The sequence below is a fragment of the Amblyomma maculatum genome, chromosome 3 (assembly GCF_055883805.1).
Source record: "Amblyomma maculatum isolate TAMU_Amacu chromosome 3, ASM5588380v1, whole genome shotgun sequence".
Classification (NCBI taxonomy): Eukaryota; Metazoa; Arthropoda; class Arachnida; order Ixodida; family Ixodidae; genus Amblyomma; species Amblyomma maculatum.
The window spans coordinates 107,429,253-107,451,862 of NC_139346.1; the positions used below are offsets into that span (position 1 = coordinate 107,429,253).

At 45.0% G+C, this 22,610-nt stretch overlaps 1 protein-coding gene across 1 annotated transcript in view; it reads right to left on the reverse strand.

Moving 5' to 3' along the window:
• Positions 1-22,610, reverse strand: part of LOC146195499 (WW domain-binding protein 2-like) — a 66,931-nt gene that overhangs the window by 11,051 nt on the left and 33,270 nt on the right. Inside the window, exons 4-5 of the mRNA XM_084596821.1 lie at positions 11,110-11,202; positions 8,469-8,612 (exon numbers count right to left, since the gene is read on the reverse strand). Of these exons, the coding sequence (XP_084452947.1) occupies positions 8,469-8,612; positions 11,110-11,202 (237 nt within the window). The remainder of the gene's footprint in view (positions 1-8,468; positions 8,613-11,109; positions 11,203-22,610) is intronic.

Genomic DNA, 22,610 nt, shown 5'->3' on the forward strand with positions numbered 1-22,610 from the left:
TCTTCACTGGCTCCAAGTAAGCGTCATCTGGCTTACAAGGCCCCTCAGTTTTCGCAGCCGCGCTTCACCAATAGCCCCAATGATCGAAAGCTGAAAACCCGCTGTCAGCAGCCTGTTTACTTGCTACATCAGACGGCACGCTATCCTGGTGCAACAGTTCTTCTGCATTGCATCCAGTAGGCGCCCAGTCGCTACACTCGTCCAGACAAGCTTTGAGTGATTGGTTTCAAGTGGTAACAGTGTCTTCTTTGTTCAGGGTGAAAGCATCCAGTGATCACAGCCATTGTCATAGAAAACAGCGTTAACTCTCAGGTAAAGAACCTTATTGCATTGTCATCTGCCAGTCCACAGGTAACATTTATGCTGCGAAAACAAGCCTTAAAAACAAATGTATTAATCTACGCTGCACTATCAGTGCTGTCGCTCTTATAAAAGCCTTACAAAAGCTAAATTTCATCCGCATACCTAAAAACGCCGATCACGTGATCGTTGTTCAAGGACGTGCAAACTTATCAATTTTTGTTAAGAAAATCTTCTGAGATTCGGTGAAACGCAAGACCTTATGCACAGTCCTTGCGCTTGTGAAAGAACACCGCTCTTAAGCTCAATCAGGATGGGATCCAAATGGAAACATAGCAACCCAGAAAACGACTTTATGCTCATTTTTACCTTTTGAAAACACAGATGCACATTAGGCTATTTCCCTTCGCACACGGCTACATACAGTTCATCATGGGCAATCGAATACTCAAGGTCTTCTATATCCATCGGCAAGCAGCGCTGGTGCAGACAGTTCTATCAAGGCTGTTGACCTATGAAGGCTGAATGGGTCAGCAGGCGTCAGTGTATCCAGATATGTCTTAATGAAGCTTCTCACTCTTTCCTGCCAGGCTCCGACCTCCGTTAAAACTACCCTAAGAGGACGCTTCACCGGATGGATGTATGGATGTTAGAGCATCACCTTTGAAACGGGGTGGGTTAGTCATCAACATGCTCAACATTTCTTTCTTTATTCGTCTTAACTTAGAAAACTCCTCAACATTAACGACTTCAATTTTAGATACGGATAATCTTCTTTAATTTTGATTTATCTTCAATGCTTCCCGTCCCTCCTATTTATTCACCAATCTTCCAAACGCATCTTGCTAATCTTTACGATGGATTCATTCGCACTTCTTTTGTAATCTCTAAACCCCAGGGCCTCGGCTTTAGTGACTGTCCACATCTACATCTGGATGGAGGCTCCCACACTCCAGTATAAGAGGTTGAATTCTTTCTCCGCATCTACAACAAAAAGCACAAGTTTCATCTTGTATGTCTTTGCACTCTACTTTGTTGCAGAAATACAAATTCCAGTCACCCCCTAAGCGTTATATCCTTACTGTTTCTGGTAGGCTCCACATATCGTCACCATAGCCCTATGTGGTCACTCTACTTTTTATATCTTCACATTCCACCCTATGCACAGAAACAAATAACTGTTGGAGGGACCACTTAAAAGTTATTTTGTTCACTGCTGCTCGCTGTTTTCTTCCAGGCTCCACATTTTGTTAAAATAGCCCTAAGTGTTCACTCAACGATTTACGTCTTCGCACTCCACCTTGTGTGTAGAAATACAAAATGGAGTGACCATTTAAAGGTTATTATGTTCCTGCTGTTTTCCGCCTGGCTCCATCTTCTGTCACAATATAGCCTAACTGGTCACTTCACCTTTTACGCCTTCACACTACTTTGAGTGTAGAATAAATAGAAGACGGAGTGACCACTTAAGGATTATGCTCACTGCTGCTCATAATTTTCTCTAATCCACCACTTCCGGTCACAACAGTCCTGCTTGGTTATCCCAGCTTTTCTGTCGAAGACTTACAAACCGAGGTTACCACTTAAGGGTTATTATTTATTTTTTATTTATCTATTCCTTGCTCCACCTTCCGTCACAATATTCTTAGGTGGTCACCCCACCTTGTGTGTCTACGCACTCCACCTAGTGTGTCGAAGACATACATGTCAGGGTGACCATATAAACGTTATTACGCTCATTGCTGCTCAATGGTTTCTGCTAAGCTCATTCTTCCTTCACAGTGGCCTTAAGTGGAATACCTTCTGTGTCTTCTCACTGCCCTTAGTGTGTCGACATTGTGTGGAGGGTTCAGTCAACAAAAGGATAAATCTTGATATTGAAAGGATACTCTACTTTTAATCACATGAATACTATAATCCGGGGGGTATAAAACTGCCCAGAATATAAACAACACCAATACATAGCATACATTGATTACGAAAAAGCATGTGACTCAGTCGCACCCTCCGTAGCCATGCAGGCATTGGGAAATCAGGGTGCAGGTGAGCCGTGTCGGAAAGTATTGAAAGCAGTCTACAGTGGCTGCATAGCAATAATATTTCTGAATCGAAAAAGTTGTAAAATTTTCATGTGGAATGGTGTTAGGCAAGGAGGCACGATCTTCCCAGTACTATTCACCGCTTGCTTAGAGGAAGGATTTACTGGCTTAGGAATAACGGTCGATGAAGAATAACTCAGTAATAAGCAGTTAGCTGAAAAAATTCCTACTAAGTAACTCGGGGGATGAACTGAAAAAAATTATTGATGGCAAACTGAAGAAAAGCAGAATTGTGGGTCTAAATATAATATGCAAAAGACTGCAGTAATGGTTAACGGCCTCGCCTCATGAAAGAACAGCGATTTACAATAGGTAGCGAACCAGTGGAAATGGTAGGCGAATATTTATACACAGGACCGGTAATAACCGCGGATCCGGACCATTTAAGGCATATAAGTAGGAGAAAAATTCCATGAGCGCTGTGGAATCTACACTACAGAAATTTGAAAGCCTGAACATTGCTGGTGCACACAGTGAATCACGTTTCCTCTCATTCTCATTATCAACTACATGCACCGTCTCTACCGTTGCTAAAGTCATCATTGTCATTATCACTCATTGCAGAGCCATTGTCATCGCTACTATCATCCTCACTGTAGACAAGGGGAATTATGATGCGTGTTTCCCGATTCCAGGAGTGACGCAGTTGATTAAAGGGCTCGGCGGGGGATCCCAGGGATGGTGGTTCTATTCTTGATAGACAGTGGATCTTAATTTTTCTGATGACGTTAGTTTAGATTTCGGGTGATAGCTCCTTTTGATTGACAGCTATGCTGAGACCGAACGAACGCCGACAGTATGAGCCATTAAAGGCTTTCGCTGTAATAAGATTTAAAAGGAGCGCATTTAGCAAGCACTCACAAATTATAACTACCATCTTACCGGTATTGCTCAAGGCGGAAGTGTATATGTAATAGCTTGATTTGGTTTGGTAAAACTTTATTTCCCACAGTAGGGGTCCTGAAGGACACTCGGCTAGACCATGAATAATTTATCTGTGTACTCGATATGTGGAGTAGCAAGGGAAACCGGAGGGACGCGGTCGATGAGTCCTCGCGCCGCCTCGTGTGCGATCTCATTGAGATTCCGCAGGCCGCCCCCTAGGCTGCCCATGTGTGCCGGTATCTCTGCATCAATTCAGAGAATATAGTGGTCACTGCCAAGGTCTATTCCGGAGTTGTGCCAGGCACATTTTTCTAGGCCCCGGACAAAAGTAAGGTCCGGTGTGGTGTCTCGACATGTGGAAGTGCCCCATCTGTTTGGGGTCTCCGGGTCTGTGATCAGCGTGAAGTCGAGACCAGAGGCTGTCGTGAGAAGACGATTTTCCTTGCTAGAGGAATACGCGTAGCCCCAAGCCTGGTGTGGGGCGTTAAAATTTCTACCTATAATCAGCGGACTGTCTTTGGCAATGTGTGCAATCTGTAAACTATGGGGCTTAAATATGGAGGCTACCGATAAGGGTTCTATTTCAGCTGAGGAGAACGTAGAGAGCTACGGAACGGAAAATCGTAGGTGTAGCGATAAGGGACAGGAAGCGTGCAAAGTGAGTAAGAAAAATAATTCGAGTTGATGATATTTTATTGGAAATCAAGAAGAAATGAATATGGGCAAGACATATAGGGCGAAACGAGGATAGCCAATAGTTGTTAAGGGTAACAAATTGTGTTCCAATTGAGGGATAGTGTAGCACGGTGCATCAAAGTGTAAGGGGGGGGGGGGGATTTTAGATTAGGAACTTCGCAAGGGTGAAGTGGAGGCAGCCAGCACAGGGCGCGGTCAGTAAGTGTAATCTGGGAGAAAACTTCACCCTGCAGTATTTACAACCTGGCTGACGATGATGATTCTCACTGCTGCTCATTGTTTTCTGTCAGCCTCCAGCTTTCATCACAACCGCACTTAGCGGTCACTCCAGCTTGTGTGTCGAAGACATACCAGTCGGAATGACCACTTACGAGCTTGTAAGATCACTGCTGCCTACTGTTTTCTGCCAGTGTCTACCTTCCGTTAAAATTCAAGACGGCATTTCTTGTACGTCGCTCTCAGCTCATTTCTGTCAATAATATTCTTTCTTTCTCCTCACCTGTTTCGCCCGGTTATCCCCTGGGACCTTTATTTTTTCTCATCTTCATAAATGCCTTAGCCGCTTGAGTATCCTCCAAAATCAGATTATTCGCTGATGATTGCGTTATATAGCGTAACGTCACTAATGACTCTGAGTGGCAATTTTTGTAACCTGATTCAGATTTCATTAGCAAGGGGTTTTCATCTTGGTTAATGCCCCTTAATTTCTCTAAAATTAAACTTGTCTCACTCGCAAGTCATGCCGCATCTCGACATCTTACACTCTCCTTAATAGCCCGGTTGAACGTTCTACTCCCTACAAGTATTTTGGATTAATCTTCAGCCTAGTTTAACATGGAATTACCATCTTAGCAACACTCGGGCCGCTGCTAATCGCTGTTTTGGCCTTCTAAAACGTAACCTTAAACAAGCACCTTTTCACGTAAAACATCTGGCATACGTTACCTTAAGCGGCCTAAAATCGAAAATGCGTCGGCCATCTAGCGGGGACACGAATCAAGTATGCCTTATAGATGAGTTGGAATTATTGCAAAACCGTGCCGTTAGATTCACCTTTTCGGATTATTCTCGTCATACTAACCTCACCGCACTGAAGGCTCGCGCCAAACTTGATACGTTTATTGTCTCAAACTAACACGATTGGCTCTTTTTCATAAACTTTACCATCATGTTTTGCTGCATGACAAGTTTTTTCAATCACGTGATCTTTTTCCACGTCGCAACCACCCGCTGAAGTTAACCGCGTATCATGCACAACTTTTCTTTTGCGAACTCTTTCATACCTCGTAATATCGTCAACTGGTATAATCTACAATCACACATCGCCTTAGAAAGGAACCTTAACAAGTTTCAGGAACTATTAACCCAAATATCTATTGCACCACATGCTGCATTCAGCTGCTTTGTTATTAAGTTTGCTTTTTTCTCAAGGTTATGTTAATCCTCTAATGCACTTTCTGTTCTCTTTTCGTGTGAATTATCATACATATTACAGGTTATTTTTTTCAACTTGTGTTTTGTTTTGTATTTATGTATTGCACCTTGGTGCTTGCACATCTTTGTCTTGCATTGTTGTGTGTGAATGCACCCCCACTTATGTAATACCCTCGACTGAGGTCCTTTAAGGGTTTATTGAACAAATTAATAAATAAAACACTCCTAAGTGTTCTCTCCACCTTGTATACCTTCGCACTACACCTTGTGTGTCGAAGATATACAAGAAGAGGTGGCTGCTTATGGGTTGTCATGCCCACTGCTGCTGATTGTTTTCTGCCTGGCTCCACCTTCCATCACATTAGCCCTAAGTGGTCACTCCATCTTCTGTGTCTTAAGTGACACATGTTTGACATGTTTGAGTGACCACTTAATGGTTGTTAGTTGTAAGTCCAGCATTGTGGTGTGTGCCTTCTTTGTTCTTGTCTTGCGTCTGTATTCGCTGGTTCCCTTTCTATGCTAATGGTTATTACGACGGAAGGTCAAGTCTAGCAGAAAACAGTGAGGAGTTTCCTCAAGGCTTGTTCATCTGAATACCTTGACACCCGCGGACCCTTTTGCTCTCCGTAGCTCATCACACTTAGTAGATGTGCTGTATAGATGAAAAATATGGAGCCAGCAATGCCTCCTCAGTGGAAATAGAGGAACTTGATCACTGTGTTCCTCATGATGAAGAGTTCACAAGGACCTACAATAGGGAAATAGGGACTGACGATACAACTGTAATAAATACTGTACCCAACTTTTGCTTACCATATTCTTGGCGCGTGTGCTGATGCAGCCAAATGGGTAGTTGTCGCCCCAATAATGGGCATTGTGAAAGGTGACATTCGAGTGATTGAAAATTTTGGCCTTGACTATCTAATGCAATATGTATAGAAATTCCAGGTCTTCATCATACTTTGTTAAGCACCATTTGCAAAAATTGAGCCGGTGGAGACACACATGATATAGGCGGTAGCTATGTCTTGAAAGTGACCTCCAAATTGAATCCCACGCTGGCTTGTACCCATTGTAAATTTACCTGATACTTAATTCGGGCGTGACAAAAATGTACACAATGATATCAATGCCAAAATGATCGGTTCCACTCCGTGGCTTTTTTCTTTTCTGAACATGGACTGATCCAGTATATTTTTAAATCGATTAAATGTCGATATTAACGCAGTACGAGTAGACATATGATGACCAGGACTTTTGGAAGCGTACAGTCTGTATGCCAGCTGCGCGTCGCTTTCCGGGCTGACATAAACGATCACACTGTCGATCTTCCTAACAGTGGACTACCGGAGATGCGCAGGTGTGGCCATCCCCCCGTTCACACGATGCTGCGTGACGTTTTCACCTCAGGTGGCACTTTTACATATTCAAGGCATTTTAAACACTGGCACTATGACCCTGTAACACGCTCACCTCAAAATAATTCCCTCCAATGCAAACATCTGCGCATTTGAGAAACAGGAGCTCACCCATGCTGCTAGCATACAGCCACTGCCGCGCCACCTCCCTTGCCACGCGGACAAAATGTTTCGTTTTCGGGCACAAATTATCGGCAACCGAAAGCTCAACCTAATGATTATGCACGATGACACCATACGTTGAGCCTGTCGAGCAGCCATACCAAAAACGGCGAATACATTCAATAATAAATGCCAGCTTAGCCCATCGGGCTCTCAGAATCGATGATCTCGCAGCTGGCGATGACTATTCATTTTATTACGCCAAGCGCTGAAGCAGAACAGAATGATGCCTGTGGTCGTAGCTAAGCTCCTAGGTTCCCGAGCTAGGGAAATTTTCACACCCGTCTCGAAATGGCCCTGTATTCATTGCAATACGTCACCAGTGGACGTTGCGCTTGCTACATACTTTCGGCGCTCATCGTGCGCTCAGTTTCGGTTGCGTACGGAAAAAAAGCTTCGGATTTGTTTGAGCAGCAGGGCTCTAGAAATTCAGCTTTTCGCTTCAAAAACTTGTATGGTATCTGCACGGCATCAACTGCTCATTGGGACTAAGCACCCAACATCGTTGAATAAAAAGTTATTCATTCGATTTTTGTTCATTGCGTTTATACTTAGAGGCGTTTGGTAGCATTTTATACCTGCTCAGACTGAGAGTGTGCTCCTGAAAATATTGTGTTACTGTTTTGAGCCTACAACTTTTTTAGTCACTTAAATCTTCCCTGAAATACCCTGTATAGGAGACAGGCCTTAGCAAATGTTGGCTAGAGCGTAAGCTATCTCTAGGAGGAAGAGAACGAGGAAGACATTTGGCACGTCATTGCTGAAGTTGCAAACACTGCAAGAAAACTGCGCCAATGTTTTAAGCGGGGGAAAAACTAAATATGAGCGCAAATATTGAGGTATTTCAGATTCGCAACTAGAAAGAAGGTGACCCGTCCCTGTGTCTGGCGGATATAGAACGTGCCTAGTTAGAAGATAGATAGGTGTGATCAGTTTGCAATCATGTGCGTGTCGTGAGAGTTGTTGGGTGTGCACGCATGCGTTGGATGCTTTTATGTGGCAATCATATGATTCATACAGAAAGTAGAAAGTCCTGCGCCGTCTGTATTTAACGTCCCATTTTTCGAACGCGTCTTTTGTATTCTTTGGTATTCGCGTTTTGCTATAGTTCAAAATGCATCAAATTACCCAAAGCGAGCTCTTGCACTACAATAGCCGATCTCGTGGATCGGGCCTCATTACTTTCTCCATGTCCCTATTTTCGAAAGCTGAAGTGTTTTGTGCCACCTTGTCGTTACAGCCATTCTATCATTGTATTGCGGCCTGCACAACCTGATAATTAATTTGAGTACCATGTCTCAGCCGGTCGCCTAACATTGAATAAGTATTCTTCCATTACAAGCAGTAGTCATAAAAGATATAAATGTATCCCATTAGGACATTAGGACTGGCAAAAGATGTATAAAAATACAAGAACATAAGGCAAGAGACGCAGTGTTTTTGTTCAATATTCTAACGCGATGTGAGGCCTTACCTGGAGGTTGATCTGGAAACACAGGATGCGGGAGAGGGAATCCGTAGTTGGCGTCTTGGGCAGGCATGTAGTCACCAGGACCAAGCAGCACGTACGGCCCGGAGGGCGGCTGGTACGAACCGGCAACGCCACTGCCTCTCTGTACTGCAGCTATAGAAACGGACGCGTAAGTAGCAAGCATTTATTGAAGCACCCTCTGTAATACATAAGTTAGGATAGTACCGCGAACAGAAGTTTACATCCTGCTACTAAACAGCTGTAAAATTTGCGACAACCTATGCGCGAATCAATAGTTTACAAACAAATTGGGTGCCCCCTGGTTCAGCAGCACTCGCGGGGTAAACGGTGCATCCGTCAGACTGTGTGTGAAGTAGTGAATTTATTCGAGACGAGGACTCACCAGCAGTTCATTAAACTCATTTTGCCTCGTCGAACATGGTACTACATTGTCAATTATTTTGCAAACCTGTTATTGCTTTGTACATGCATATTCGCCAAAATAGAACGAGCAAACAAACACAGTCTATTACTCTGACAGAGAAGCTGACAGAACGCCCGTAAAGGATATGTCTTGCTTCCCAACTCGCACAACACCTTACCGTTGTAAAAAGGCAGCTTGGATATTACGTTCTATATGTACCACAGTCTTCTTGAAAACACACGCCAGCTGTGGAGAAATGCCTGTCTACATGAGTGCGCGATGAAAACATGAAAAAATTAATGTTTTGCTTCTGTGGGTCATGCCCCCTCCGGCCAAGGGTGACTCCAACGGGCATGTATTGTTTCTTTTTCTTTAAAAAATACAGTTTTGAAATGACATTTCATATTTTCGCAACCTGTTTTAAAGTGTATTCAGCTTTTCTTTACTAATGAAACACATCGTAGACTGACTCTGAAATCATAAAAAACCACTTTAATAGTTTATATGCATTCCTACGAGGCGCCATCCCACATTGGGCGCGAATGTGGCTGCTTGCAAGGCGTATACGTCACTCCAGAGTAATATACGCACGAAGCACGTATATGTGGTGGCTTTCAGAAGTCTCACAGCTTGACAGTGTCTTACTGTTACGCTTTTTTTTCTGACAGGTGGAGTCTTCTCTTTTTTTTCTTTAGAAGCTCTTAACAACAAAATTAAAGAGCAAAGGACTTTAACGAATACATCTTGAAAACAGCAACTTGCCGAAGATACAGACTTTTACAAATGTAACCGCGAAATGACACAATTCCACAAGCGTTTAAGGCAGACCAGCACATATTGTAGAGGCTTTCAAAAGCGACATTGACGAACTAAAATAATTCGGATATTTGGATGCTGTTATTAATTAATAAATTGCGGCTGCCTTCAAAACCTTCCGTTTATAGTCACTTATAATTTTAAGCGGCTGCGGCAGAGGCACACAAACTATATAAGAGCGTAATGCGCTTTATTCAAACGTGTAAAGCTGCTCTCCGAAAACAAATCAAAGCTAAGAAGGGGCTTCGAAGCAGAAACAAGGTAATCACGGATATAATTTCCTTACTTCATTGAGAATTTCACCTAGACCGCATAGCAACTGAGCGACTGATGGGACATGAGACAAGAATGCAACTCTGAGCTGTGGTGCGGGTAAAAACTTTTTTTAGTGAAGGCCAAAAAATAAATAAAATTATCTGGCCGCCTTTCCGTGGGTGGCCCTCCGGCTCGTGGCCTCCAGGTCACGCCTGGCGGCGCTTTCCACTGCCCAGGTCGTAAACCGCTGTTGAATATGCGGCTCCGTGCTGGCCAAAGCAACGTCCTACAGCGGCGGGGTGTTTATTTGCCAGGAGACGGGGGTAAAGTGCGCCGGAAAAGAGTACAGAATGTGAGCATAGTCTGCTCGGGGATAGCTGCAAAGCGTGCATTTGGGCGAGAAGGCACCACGGCGAATAAGGGCAAGGAATGCAGGGGAGAGGAAAGTGTAGGCCTGTAAATGGCGCCACGAATTCTGTTCGATTTTATCTAGGGTCTTTTGAGGGGGAGGGAGGAATAATCGGGAGTTGCGGTAGTGGAGGGTGATGTCATAGAAGGTGAGGAGGGGGTCACGCGTGTCCATCCTGGAGTGGAGGGGCCAGCTCGGTCGGTCATCTCGCGAGCGATGGAATATTTAGCGACTCTAAGACCGCAGTCTGCAACTTTGCAAAAGGTAGAATCTCTTCCTCTGCGCTCAACATTCTTAAGCACCCCTCCCCCCTTCCCGTCCTATCCAAGTCTTCTGGGTTCCGGCTGACGCAGGGCACCCTGGAAATGAGGCGGCAAATTCCATCGCTCTGAGCTGTGTTGCGTCGTCCCGTCTATCGTGCTGTAATTATGAAAGCTCTTCGACAACTCGCCCAACAGTTTGCTTCACTGAGGTGCTGTTTGTGCAGCAATCGTGGAATACTGAAACGGGGTCTCGTATTCACTTCTTATAATGTCTTTCACGGTTTATTATGCATTCCTGAAGAAAATGTTTAGCCTTGTATGCAATAAATTTGCTCTGCAAAACAATAATAAATTCTCAATGAAGTTATACTTTTTGTTGACCTCTGAGTGATGCCCTTACAGTAGAAAAGTATAAATGCCATTAATTTTTTATGCTCGTATACATTGCACAAACAAGGAAAGAGAAACTGTACTTACCAAGTTTAATGGCGGCCATCATAGCCTGACCAAACTCGATGGCGCCACCTTTCAGGAACTTCAGCTTGAACGAGCACTTGCCAGACCAGTTGCCTGTAGACATGCCAACAAAAATTAGGATGCGGTCTAGCTTCCCCCTCAGAGTGGAGGCTATAACACCATTAACAACGCCGTTTCATTCCTAATTCCTTCCATTCAGAGACAGGCACACAGCTTGTCAAACTGCTAAACCTATTTAATAAACATAATAATAATAATTGATTAACAGGGAAGACAAGATGTAGTATGTACCCCGCCGGGGTGGCGAAGTGGTTATGGCGCTCGACTGTTGTTCCCAAGGACGCGGGATCGAATCCTGGCCTCGGCGGCCGCTTTTCGATGGAGGCGAAAAGCAAGGCGCCCGTGTACTGTGCGCTGTCAGTGCACGTTAAAGAACCCCAGGTGGTCGAAATTTCCGGAGTCCTCCACTACGGCGTCTCTCATAGTCTGAGTCGCTTTGGGACGTTAAACCCCACAAACCAACCAACCAACGACAACTGCAACTTCTTCTAGCGGCGGCATTTTCAGCTGCTTCAGAAACTTGTGCGTGTTTCTCCGTGTCGTTGCCCCGTTGTGGTATAATCAGACCGACAGCCCAGAAGAGACGATTTATTAATGCGAAAATATTACTTAGCTATGTTCGCAGATTTCTGTCCGCAGACCTCGTCCGCAGGCCGCGTCCGGAGTACATGGTCCGAGAGCCGTGCCAACTGACCTCAGCAGCACAAAGGCAGCGGTGCGGTGGGGCTAAAATATGGTGCCTCGATACCAGCGTCGCCATACAGGGTGGTGACACCCTTTGGCATGCCCCGCGCCGCCGCTTTCGCCGCGATCGCCATCTTGGGGCAAGTCGCTTCGTGCCGTTGCTGCGGAGTGTCCAAAGCCGTAGTGCTGTGCGCTGGGTGCTGGGCGATTGTACTGTGTTCAGTCGCGAAACCTAGCATGCCAGGCTGTTGTGTTGCGTTGTGTGCTGGCTCAGCAAAAAAAAAAAAAAAAAGGAGCCAGATGTTTTCGTTTTCCATGCGATAAGAGACGGAGAAATGTATGGGAGGCGAAAGTGAAGCGTGAAGACTGGACGGCGAATGGCAACGCGAAGATCTGCGAAGTAAGCCACAATACTTGTGCTGCTTTTATGCATCCATAAAATTTCTTTTGAGCGAATATGTGCATTTCGATTATTTAAAACGGTCTAGAGCAAACACAGACCTCTAGAAAGATGACAAACACACACACAAGCGCTTGCGTATGTGCGCGTATCGTCTTTCTTGCGGTCTGTATCAGTTTATACGAAAGCGTTTTACAGATATTTTTGTACTCGTCTAACGCAGTTACCCACTTCTGTTTGGAATGACATTATCTCACAGCGCTTCACCCATCTGATTGTAAGCACGAGCTCTGTGCGGTTTTTGGCTTCCCAATCTAGCATTGTGCGCAACAGATTTTGGTCTGCCTTCTTCAACGTTGAAGCAGGTCGAAGCATCGCATTGCCTGGCATCGGGAGTAGCGCGCTGTGTTTTTTAGATGTAAATTTTGAATTTTCAGCGGACGAGAGGGCTTATAAGCTAAATATATGGACAACTGCGTCTGCTATGTTGTAGTCACTCAGAAAAATTTAGTGTAACTTTCAGTGAGTGACACTCGACTTTAGTATCATTCGCGTTGTGTCACACAATAATACCTGTCGTTGAGGATCTGCCTTTCTGTGTTCATAGCCGCACCAAGAACGTGTGGAGAAGGTCGAGCCTGGTATTTGTCAAAGGAATGCACCATTGCGCCCTTTCAATCGCTCCCCTTTACACTCGATCTTGAAAGCTGGTGGCAACCGCCGAGGCTTCATATTCACACAGATTACATTCCCCCTCTACTTCTCGGGAAATAATACAATGGTGAGCTACGGATGGCATGTCACCTCGCGACAGAGTAGGAAGTGAAACGCAGTTTGTAACATTTATTTTTGTCACAAAAAAAAACACCCCGTGAGTCGGCCGCGCTGGAATTTGGCAAGTGGGCTTATCGCTAGAACAATATTTCGCGGGACAGAGATAACAGGTCCTCTGAAGCTGTTTTAAATTATACAGAGAAGTTTTTCGCGAGGTTTTTGAGATAGGCAATAATATAAAAAGTTGGGTTCTCATGAAAATTAAGTCGTTTTAAGCATATGATTGGCAGCTCAACAAGTCTCAAAGAAACTGCTCTCGTGAGCTGGAAGGTGTAGCGGCATCTTGTGAAACCGGTCGTGAGGAAGCAAGGTGCTTGCGCAGTGCAGAAGTTCATCCCGAATGCAGCTTTTCCTTCCCTGTATAATTAATTACGCATCGCGAGGCGATGTTCACACCCTGTTGTCCCCGCAAGTACTCGTCTGAGGTTAAGCCAAATTTAGGTGAAGCTAAATTTCACCGCCTCACACCCGAAATAGTGATGTCGCTTGTTTGGCATCCATGGAAAACTTTTGCGATCGTACATGTAAATATCGCATTTGTTCCATAATGTTTTTATTATTTCGTTCATTTTTGCGCGCATTACAAAAGACGCAAAATGACTGTATCGTCGCCTATCTCATTTCAGCGCTCCTCAAGTCAACGGCTGTCCCGACATTGTTTGATTGCGTGTAAAAATTTATCGGAACAAAACGACATCTTTCATTTGAAGAATCCCGCAAAATCCTGTAAATGCCTTATCGAACAAACCGTTCCGATCCAGTGGTTTATTGCGCGGAACACCCAAAGCTTATGAACAGACTGTTAGAGCGTTTTGGGACGATGCACTTGCGCATTTACTTGAGTTGGCTAAGTCAGCCAGAAAAATCGAATGATGGGTACGGCAGCAAACCTGTAGCTGGCACCAACTTTGATTAAAAGATGTCTCCTAGGCGTGCATCCGAAATCAACTTCAAAGTCTTAATGGGGATTCTTTTGGAATAAAAGGCCATGTGCATCCGCATGCGACACGTGTCAAAGGTTGATTTACGCATCGTTTTTGGCTGTGTTTTTTCTAAGATTTACGATGGGCCATTGCGATACAAATAATTTTCGATATACGGCTCATTGAGACCTACACATGGCTGTTGATCTATAGCAATAGACGCAAACTAATGTTATGCACCTCATAAACTCATTCATGTCCGGCAGTACAAAATGCATTGCTTTATAAAACAGCCAGTCGTCAAAATAACCGCATTTGAACATTCGAGACGGCGAAAGTGTAAATGCTTACAATCTGCAATTTGATCCTTTCCTCTTAGAACTACGCATGCTAGCAAGCAGTAGTTGCTTTCAGATTTTTTTTTTTCGAGCAAAAAGGCGCTCATGATTGCGAATATGTGTGTATAAACGGTACACAGCTGAGCCTGCTAGCCCAAGCGCGTGCTGAACTAGAAATCGCGCCGACGCTCCATAGCCCGCCGTATCTGAGCTTGCCGCAACATGGCGCCGCCGAAGGCGGTGTCTCCACCCTCTACGGCGGCGTGCTACATCGAGGCAACCTAGGTTAAAAGGCGCGGCAGTGCCCCTTGCGGCAGGAGAGGCATTTTGCTCCAGCCGTTCCGCTGGCGCACGTCTCCGTTGGCGCCACTAGATGAGTATTCTAGTTCACTATTCGCCGCGAGATCGACCTAGAGGTGGCGCCACCGTCACTCCGGTAGTGTGGATCGGCAGCCGGCGGCGCTCGCAGAAACGCACGCTGCGTAGGTCTGCTTCCGAGTTTACGGCGGGTTTGTTGGCGATGAAAACGTGTCTTCTGCAGTATTTATGCAATATTGCAGAAAAAAATCCAAGGATTTTGCCAATGCAGCAGAAGAAGAGCGAATTTTAGGAAAACAAAGCACGCAACCACCATGCATCTTCTACATTTACTTTGCACGTTTCTTGCGCTGTACCGCGCTCTCGCGCCTAATGCTTGGGTCTGCCTCATGACAGCATTGTTTTTCTTATCGACTTTTAAACAGTTTGCGCGTGTCTCAGGCTAGTGAGACCGGTGAATTTAGTGTCAAGCCCACGCAGATACAAGGTTCGTGCTCTGACCTGCAGTAATTTAGATTGAATCGAGAAAGCCCGGTTCATTATATCGTACTTGACTCGAGGATTAAGCAGGTTAAATGTAGCACTGGCACCGCACTGCATGGCGAGTTGCTTTAGACCGAGTGCACATCAACTCTGGCCCAGACAACCACGTACAAGTATTCCCCAAAAATGAGATCACGCCGACACTATACAGGAAACCTTGCCGCACAGGAAAGCTGATTGTTCACGTGTACAGCGCTGAGTGAATTGAATTTGCCGAGATGCTTTTTGCGGCCACTGTCATAGAATGTGATAGTGTATTAATGCATGCGCCACTAACTGTAAATGGTTTCCTGAAACCGAGGAAAGTATAAGGGATTTCTGATGCGTGTGATGTTAATATATAACGGTAAATTAGTAGTGTAGTCATTTTGTTTTGCAATGCGAATAAATTTCACCGTGTGAGAGAACTTTTACTCACTTGACAGAATTTACAATAATCCGCGATTAATTTTCAGTAACGTTAAAGTGCAAGCTACGAATTACTCGCTGCGAAGACATCGTTATAAACTGCGCATGTGCACTGTCATGTTCTGGGCAGCAATTTTACAGGCTGAAAATTTCTTTATCACTAATTATTTAGCAGTGACTAAATCTTATGCGAAATAAAATATTAGCGTTGCTTCCAAAACAGATGCCGGATATAAAACTATTCCGAAAGAAATGGAGGTCATCTTATCATGCGACTATAAAAATGTATTTATTCCCGAACTAAACACTGATATTTAAGCCCGCAGGAAGCTGTTTTACTTCCCTTGTCAGAAATGACGAGTTTTGTCGGAAGACAGCACTTGAACGAAAAGGGATTATAATGATTATAATAGGCTACCAGTAAAGTACATTGATCTAAGTGTATTATGTAATATTTAGGGTAACAATTGGGTGCAGAGAATATGTTTCCCAAACATTCGAGCATTTCTCTAGAGCAAAATGTGCTCACTAAAACTTTTACGCGTGCACAGAAGCCTTCAACAACAAAAGAAAAGAAAAGAAAAAAATGCATATTGGCCCGGGTTTAACGCATGAAAGCGGCATCGGCTATGACGGATGATTGCAGAGGCTGGTTTTGGTGTCGTTTTTCTTTTTTGTTTTTCATTATTACCACAACATTTACCACGTGGGGTTCTTTATTGTGCAGTCAAATTCCACAGCAGAGAAACGTCTTTCGAAACGGTTGTGATTGAATCCCCCGTTCTCGAAATAAGCAGTCGAGCGCCCTTACCATTGAGACACCGCGACAGAGGTTTAAAAAAAGAAGTACGCGCACAACTCTATCGTGCATACAGACGGCATAGTAAACATAGAGTGGTCTGTTCAAACTGCATTCTGCTATATCAAGCAGTCTGCGGTGGCATATGTTCTAGTAGCTGCGGTATTCCAAACAGAAACGGGAATATGCGATTTCTGAGCGTTTGCATTAACTTTTATTCACGGCAACGACCTGTTTTGCTTTGACACGGCGGTAACGACAGTACCACTTCGTTTGAGACATTGCATGTCAAAGGATCTCAAGCGCCGAAAACCGCGATGAATGATGTCCTTATCCAAGCATGACATGCTCGATACGGACAAGTATATATTTTTTTAATGAAGCGTGGGGTTATAGACTGTTCATATTTATTTTTCAAGAGTCTATAGATAAGCAAAAGCTCACAGGAACCGCGAAACAAACAAAAACACTCTTGTACACGCCGCATGCGCGCGCGTAAATCACTGCGGGCTGGCACGCGACGCGAAAACGCATCCACACTGAGTAGGTTTCGCCGCTGAGCCGCAAGGTGGCGACTCTGCTCGATCTCGAGGCCAATACCACTGCGCCACGCCCCGGGTCGTGAAACGCTGTTCATACTTCCGTTTGTCTACCGTGAGAATGATAGCGGGATTCCGCGAGTGACGGATGCATCGATTGACGCGCAATTCAAAAGTAACAAGGACTAAAATAGTTATGTCACTCAATTAGGGTGATATCAAGGATATGACGTCACCCATCTGCCATCGGCTATGAGGAACAAGCGGGAACGAGTGCGCTCCAACGCCGCCGGCTGGCGCTTCTTGCCTTCCGCGAGTCGCAGGGAATGTCCCAGGGAATTTACAGCAAGGTCACAAAAATGAAAATAGACGAAGAAGGGGAGTGTGGTCTGGGAAGTGATCATAAACGTATTAGTCTGCCCTTGATGAAAAGAGAAATGAAACGTAGACAAAATGTAAACACAAAATTAAACGACGATCAAATAGGGCAGATAGTAGCAGACATAGAGGAAGCAATAGAGAAAAGCCCCATGGAAGACTGGGATTATGAATAGATAGGACTACTCATAAGGAGAAAAATTAAGGCGGTTAAAGTAGCAATCCGCTAGAATGGAAAGAGGAAGCCACGGATCTGCTGGAATAAGGAAGTGAGGGAGGCCATTGAACAACGACGGGCAGCTTCAAGGAAACACCGAGAGGCTAAGAAAGCACAGGTTTCTCAGGAGGACATTGACCAAAAATGGGAATCATATCTACATAAGAAACATGATGTACAGGCCCTCGTCCAAAGTAAAATAAAGCAGTCCACCGATCGCTAGATGGCTGACATGCACGATGCCACTAGAGGCGGACCAAGAAAATTCTGGGACCATATAAGCTGGCTAGTAAAAAGAATCAAAGAAAGCGTGACCAGATTCAAGATGACAAGGGAAATTGTTTAAAGGAAGAAAACGCAGTGAACTACGTCACATCAGTTGTAGCCGAGTCACTTACGAGCAACGACAGGGTAATTTCCGCAAATTAGGAAGCAACACAAGATATCAAAATACAAAGCAGCTTAGAACTGACCAATCTAAACTAGAAAAAGGCAGAAAAAATATTCCTAAAAACGCATCTAGAGGAATAGATGAATTCCGATCAAGCTCATTAATGAACTTCGTCCAAGAAGTAAGGAAACGTTGTTAAAAACTGTGGAGACAGTCATAACGAATAAGCAAATTCCGGACAGCTGCTGTCAGAGTAAAATGAATTTGATTTATAAAGGGAAAGGAGAAAGGATGCACATAATATTCTACAGGCCGATTACCATAACATCTTTTATATACAGGTTGGACATGCAGGCGGTGAAATTAAAGATGCAAGCATGGGCAGAAAGTAACAAGATACTTGGAGAACTTCAGAACGGCTTTACAAATTGTAGGCGCTTAGATGATGGCCTGTTCGTGCTTACCCAATGCATCGAAATATCTAGAGCGGAAAATAAAGCTTTGTATTTGGCCTTCCTGAACATATACGGGGCGTACGACAACGTAAGCAGGGAACTCCTGTGGAACATATTAAAAGAAGATATCGGTCATGAGATAACAGAGTTCCTACAGGAAATATACCGGAATAACAAAGTAGAAATTACATGAGAAGGGATAAAAAGTACGGAAGATGTCAAAGTATGCAAAGATTAGGCCAATGTTGTCCTCTATCTCCGCTGCTGTTCATGTTTTATAAGATAAATATGGAACGGAGAATACAAGAAAACAACCTAGGATTTAACCTGCCATATAGATTAGGCGGAACGGCGGTAGAGCAGCGCCTCCGCGGTTTGATGTATGCAGGCGATATTGTGCTGCTAGCTGAGATTCTGGAAGAATTGCAAACTCTAATTAAGTATTGCGGAGACGAAGGGGACGCTCTAGGCTTCAGTTTCAGCGCAGTTAAGTAGGGTCTGATGATTTTGAAAGGCTCAACTGATCAGGTGTTTAAAATAAAAGGCCATGAAATACCCAGAGTGGCAGAATATAAATATCTAGGGGTATGAATAAACGAAGGATTGGCATACATTGAAACGCATGAGCAATCACGTAAAGCAAAAGGGCGAAGAAATTCCGTGATAATGAAGAATAGGACATTGTGGGGAGGCAAATTCCACCACCACTATCTTGGTCCCTACGAGGTGATTAGCAAACCTTCCGCAGTGAACTACAAAGTCGAGCCTGTGTATCCCCCAGCCGATCGATGCCAACGTGGAACTGAAATATTCATGTTTCTCGCTTGAAACCGTTTGTGCGACGCGGTGCATCGGTTAGTTAGGAGCGACCAGGCTGGCCGCTTCCGACCCCCCGGGCAGAATGTGCGAGCCTTCCATGGATCTTCTTTCATTTGTACACGCCATGATCTTCTTCTTTCATTTGTACATACCATCATCATCGTCCCGCGGCTCCGGCGCGCTTGGGTTCGTGATCGGATTAAAACGCTAGACAAGGCATCACTGGCCTTGCCGTCCCGACCCTTGCCGTCTCGACATAGCCTTCTTTCACAGTATATTGTAGTACCTAAGGTATTCTTATGGTAGGTCAAGAGTTGATGGACTTAGCATGCACTGAACTATGTCTAACCGTTATCTAACAAGAAAATAAGTATAGTGGGTTGTCACTCAGTGGCTAAAATATGATCGTCCCGCTCGCGTATAAAAGCAACACAGAAGAACGGAAATCTGAGCTAGTTGGTGCATTGCGAAATCAAAAAACAGCGCCGCGACTTGAGAAAAACAGAGGAAGCGAATAACGTACAAGCGCTGACTTACAACTGAAGGTTTAATGAAAAGACCTCGGAGGTGATATTGTGAAAGAAGACCAGGTCCAGACGGCAAGGTCGTGAAGGCAAGACAAGGTATGCCATGTCAGCGTTTAATCTGATGGAGAAAACCCAAGCGCGCGCCGGAGCCGGCGCCACGGGACGATGATGATGGTGTGTACAAGAGGAAGAAGAAGATCATGGTATGTACAAATGAAAGGAGATCCGTGGAGGGCTCACACAATCTGCCCGGGGGGTCGGAAGTGGCCAGCCTGGCCGCTCCTAACCAACCGATGTACCGCGGCTCACAAACGGCTTCAAGCGAGATACATGAACAATTTCAGTTCCCCGGTGGCGTCGGTCGGCTGGGGGATCAACAGGTGTGACTTGGTAGGTTACTGGGGAAGTTAGGTTGATGACCTTGTAGGGACCAAGATAGCGGCGCTGAAATTTATCACTAAGGCCAGGGGTGCGCAGTGGTGTATAGAGCAGTACTTCGTCACCAGGACGAAAAGAGACCACGCGATGCTTCGAATCGTAGCGACTCTTGCGGTCTTGCTGGCACGCTTCTGTGTTGAGGCGGGCACGATGACGGCATCTGGCCACACGGGATAAGAACTGGGCTGGTAATGATGAGGAGTTGTCGAGCGTAGAGAAGAAGGAAGTGTCGAGGATTGTAGTGGGAGGACGGCCGAAAACGAGGAAAGATAAGGAGTAACCGGTAGTCCGCTGTACTGCAGTATTATAGGCGAATGTGACGAATGGTAGAACAGTATCCTAATTTCGATGATCCGGTGTGATGTACATGGATATCATATCCGATAGGGTGCGATGAAATCGGTCAATCAGACCGTTAGTCTGGGGATGGTAGCTTGAGTTTGTCTTATGGAGGGTGGATGACGCACGAAGAACTTCGGATACGACTGTCGATAAGAAGGCCGTCCCGCGGTCGCTTAGAAGCATCCGAGGAGCGCCATGACGCAATACAATTGACTGCAAAACGAAATTAGCTACCTCTTCAGCGGACCCAGTCGGTACAGCACCTCCACCACTTGTGAAAGAAGGTCACGTCCAGACGGCAAGGTTGTGAAGGCAAGGCAAGGTATGCCGTGTCGGCGTTTAATCTGATGGAGAAAACTCAAGCGCGCGCTGGAGCCGGCGCCGCGGGATGATGATGATTGTATGTACAAGAGGAAGAGGAAGATCATGGTATGTACAAATGAAAGAAGATCCGTAGAGAACTCACAATATTTATACATTATTTCAACGACCAGGACGCATGCGCCCCCCAAACAAGCAGCAGTCTAATCATGCGAATCCAGATATACAATTTCACTATCATGCAGAAGCACCGATGGCATGCTCACGCAACTGTCCCCTTTTCTATGGATGTGATATGATTCAGATAACTCCCTGGTTAATTGGTCCTTATGCCTGTAAATTATATTAGTGTTGTTAAAAAGAGGTGTGCATTGTTTCTTATCAGGGAATTTGAATCAATATTTAAAGGGTAGTCCCTGTAGTGCAGGGCAAGGTCCGAAGACGGGGCATTTTTCAAAGACGTAATAAGTTGGCGTAGACGGGTGTTAATAGATTTATCGGTATGGCCTATACACCTCTTTCCGCAAGAAATTCAATGACATACACCACGTCTTCCGCACATGGTGCGAACTTAACCTGGTGATTTATTTTACACGAACTCCTCTCGCTTATTTTTTGTTGATTCTTAAACTTCAATCTTCTGTCAAATATACATATTCATTCTTCTGTCCAACATAATACGTTGGCGTGAAATTAATTGGAGTCAAAGCCTATCGCTGCTCAAATCTGTTTTGGATACACCTCCTTTAAGACAGCGCTTTTGAGGTCTCCACAGAAGTCTGATAGTGTGATATCGCCTTACTTTTACGTAAGTTCGTTGAGTATCGCCTTCGTGTCGACGGCACTTTTCAGCTATCGGGTGCACCTTCACGCTTTTTGAGTTCTGAGCCATGAAACCAGTGCGAATCCAGGGTCCTTCGATGCATGAAGCATTATGACACGAAGCGTTTGTGAGGTCCAGCGGAAAAAGCAGCAGTTCAGAAAAAAATTATGAGTATGGTCTGACTTATGGGATTTAACGTCCCAAAGCGACTCAGACTGAGACACGTCGTAGTGGAGGGCGCCGCTCTTGTATATCACATAGGGTACTCTAATCTGCACCGACAATAAAATTGAAAACTTAGACTAGCCCTATTCGCAACCTTCACGGGCTATAGGCGGTGCCACTGGAAATCCAATATGGCTGCCCTTAAGGGGATCCGGCTGTCACGCTTCAAGCCATCGCCTCCTCTAGAAAGATGCCTGCTGTATGCGCCGAAAACCTGCTGCCCTTACCTCTCCCTTTTTCTCCTTTCCACTTGAGGTGGTATTTAGCGATACTTACGGTGCCCGGCTGCAACACGCATTTGCGCATGCGCTTTCCGGACAGCCGTTCGCTTCGACACACCCTTTGCAAATATATGGACGTATCTGGCGCCATCTCTCGACGACCACGCTCAACTGAAGGCACTCTGGCTCCAATGGGTAAGCGAGCGATGCCGCAGGCATCTTTCTAGAGGAGGCGATGTTCAAGCCTGTTGTGCTGGGCTACGTTTTCTGAAGCTGCATTAAAATACTCGCGCGAGTTTTCTGTGGTGCGAAGGTATGCACGATATTTTTAGTCAGCGTACAAGCCCTTTGTGAGCATGCGTTGTATGGGTGGCAGGTCAGGTATGTGAAACATCCTGCTGCTGACTGTGTTGTGCGGTAAGCACGACAGGTTTCCAGGCGACTCTAATGCTACGGAGAAATGTTCGACGCAGACAGAATAAACATGAATATAGATAG